This window comes from Trichechus manatus, unplaced genomic scaffold (genome assembly GCF_000243295.1).
Source record: "Trichechus manatus latirostris isolate Lorelei unplaced genomic scaffold, TriManLat1.0 scaffold00120, whole genome shotgun sequence".
Lineage (NCBI taxonomy): Eukaryota > Metazoa > Chordata > Mammalia > Sirenia > Trichechidae > Trichechus > Trichechus manatus.
In genome coordinates, this window is record NW_004444056.1 from 2,776,361 (window position 1) to 2,777,448 (window position 1,088).

Here is a 1,088-nt window from a genome sequence, read left to right on the forward strand (position 1 = left end):
CAATGGCTGTACTTCACAGGGAGGTTGGTGAGTGTGACATGTTAGTTTAGTGCCTTGCATGGAGCAGGGCTTAGAAATTAGTAGTAATAGACGGTGACGCCGCCTCATTCAATAAAGTCCACAAACGCCCAGAGAGGGATTGTCAGTGGGATTCCAGAGAAGTGGGTGGGAAGGGAGAGATCAGGGAAGGCTCCGTGGGAGAGGCCACATCTGACAGGTGTTGAGGAAGAAGAACACTGTGGGCCAAGGTGCTTCTGGAGGGCTCTCCATAGGCGTCTCAGCTGTACCCCCAGCCTTGGAACTCTGGGATTTAGGGCAGTTTACTTCTGCCTTTGGAGAAGTTTTTTCAATTGTCAAAAGGGCGTGATGATCAAGTATTGCCTCCCAGGGCTGTGGTGTGGTCCTGTTTCTGAAGTGGATGGAGGAGAGGACACTCCGCCTCCTGGCCAGGCTTAGCCTGGGCTTGGGGCCTCCGGGTGCTCAAGCCTTCTTACTGAAGGTGGAGGCACCCCAGCCCTGGGCCTTCACATTCTAGCCTGCCCATTCTCTGCAGTCAGGCCATATCTCCCTGAGCAGGGCTCTGGGGAAGGGTGCAGCAGAGAGCCTGCTGCCTCCTCTCGGGACAAATGAGGCCCTTCAGCCAACAGCCTTGGGCACAGTCCATTGCCAGATATTGCCCACCTGGAATGGGGAGGCCTGGAATGGGGAGCTGCGTGTGGGCCGTGGGCCTGCTCAGCTTGGGGAGCTAGGGTGGTTACCCCTCCCTGGCAACGAGAGGTGGAGGGCAGCGCCCGCGCGCTCGGAAAATTCACCATCAGCGCCCACTGAGGCCCATCTCTTCCTGGCTGTGTGTCCTTGGGCAAGTGACCTCCCCTGTCTGAGCCTCGAAAGGAGTCCAAAAGCGAATTGGGACCTGGAGGAGCCACGGGGGCAAACCCGTTGACGTCGAGCGGATTCCGACTCACAGACACCCTATAGGACAGAGTAGAACTGCCCTATCGGGTTTCCAAGGATAGGCTGGTGGATTCGAACTGCCGACCTTTTGCTTAGCAGTCAAACTCTTAACCACTGAGCCACCAGGGCTTTGT

The 1,088-nt window shown here is 57.0% G+C and overlaps 1 protein-coding gene across 1 annotated transcript in view; it reads left to right on the forward strand.

Moving 5' to 3' along the window:
• The first annotated feature begins 366 nt into the window (after positions 1-366).
• Positions 367-1,088, forward strand: part of WNK2 (WNK lysine deficient protein kinase 2) — a 170,047-nt gene continuing 169,325 nt past the window's right edge. The window contains exon 1 of the mRNA XM_023738649.1: positions 367-374. Within this exon, the coding sequence (XP_023594417.1) occupies positions 367-374 (8 nt within the window). The remainder of the gene's footprint in view (positions 375-1,088) is intronic.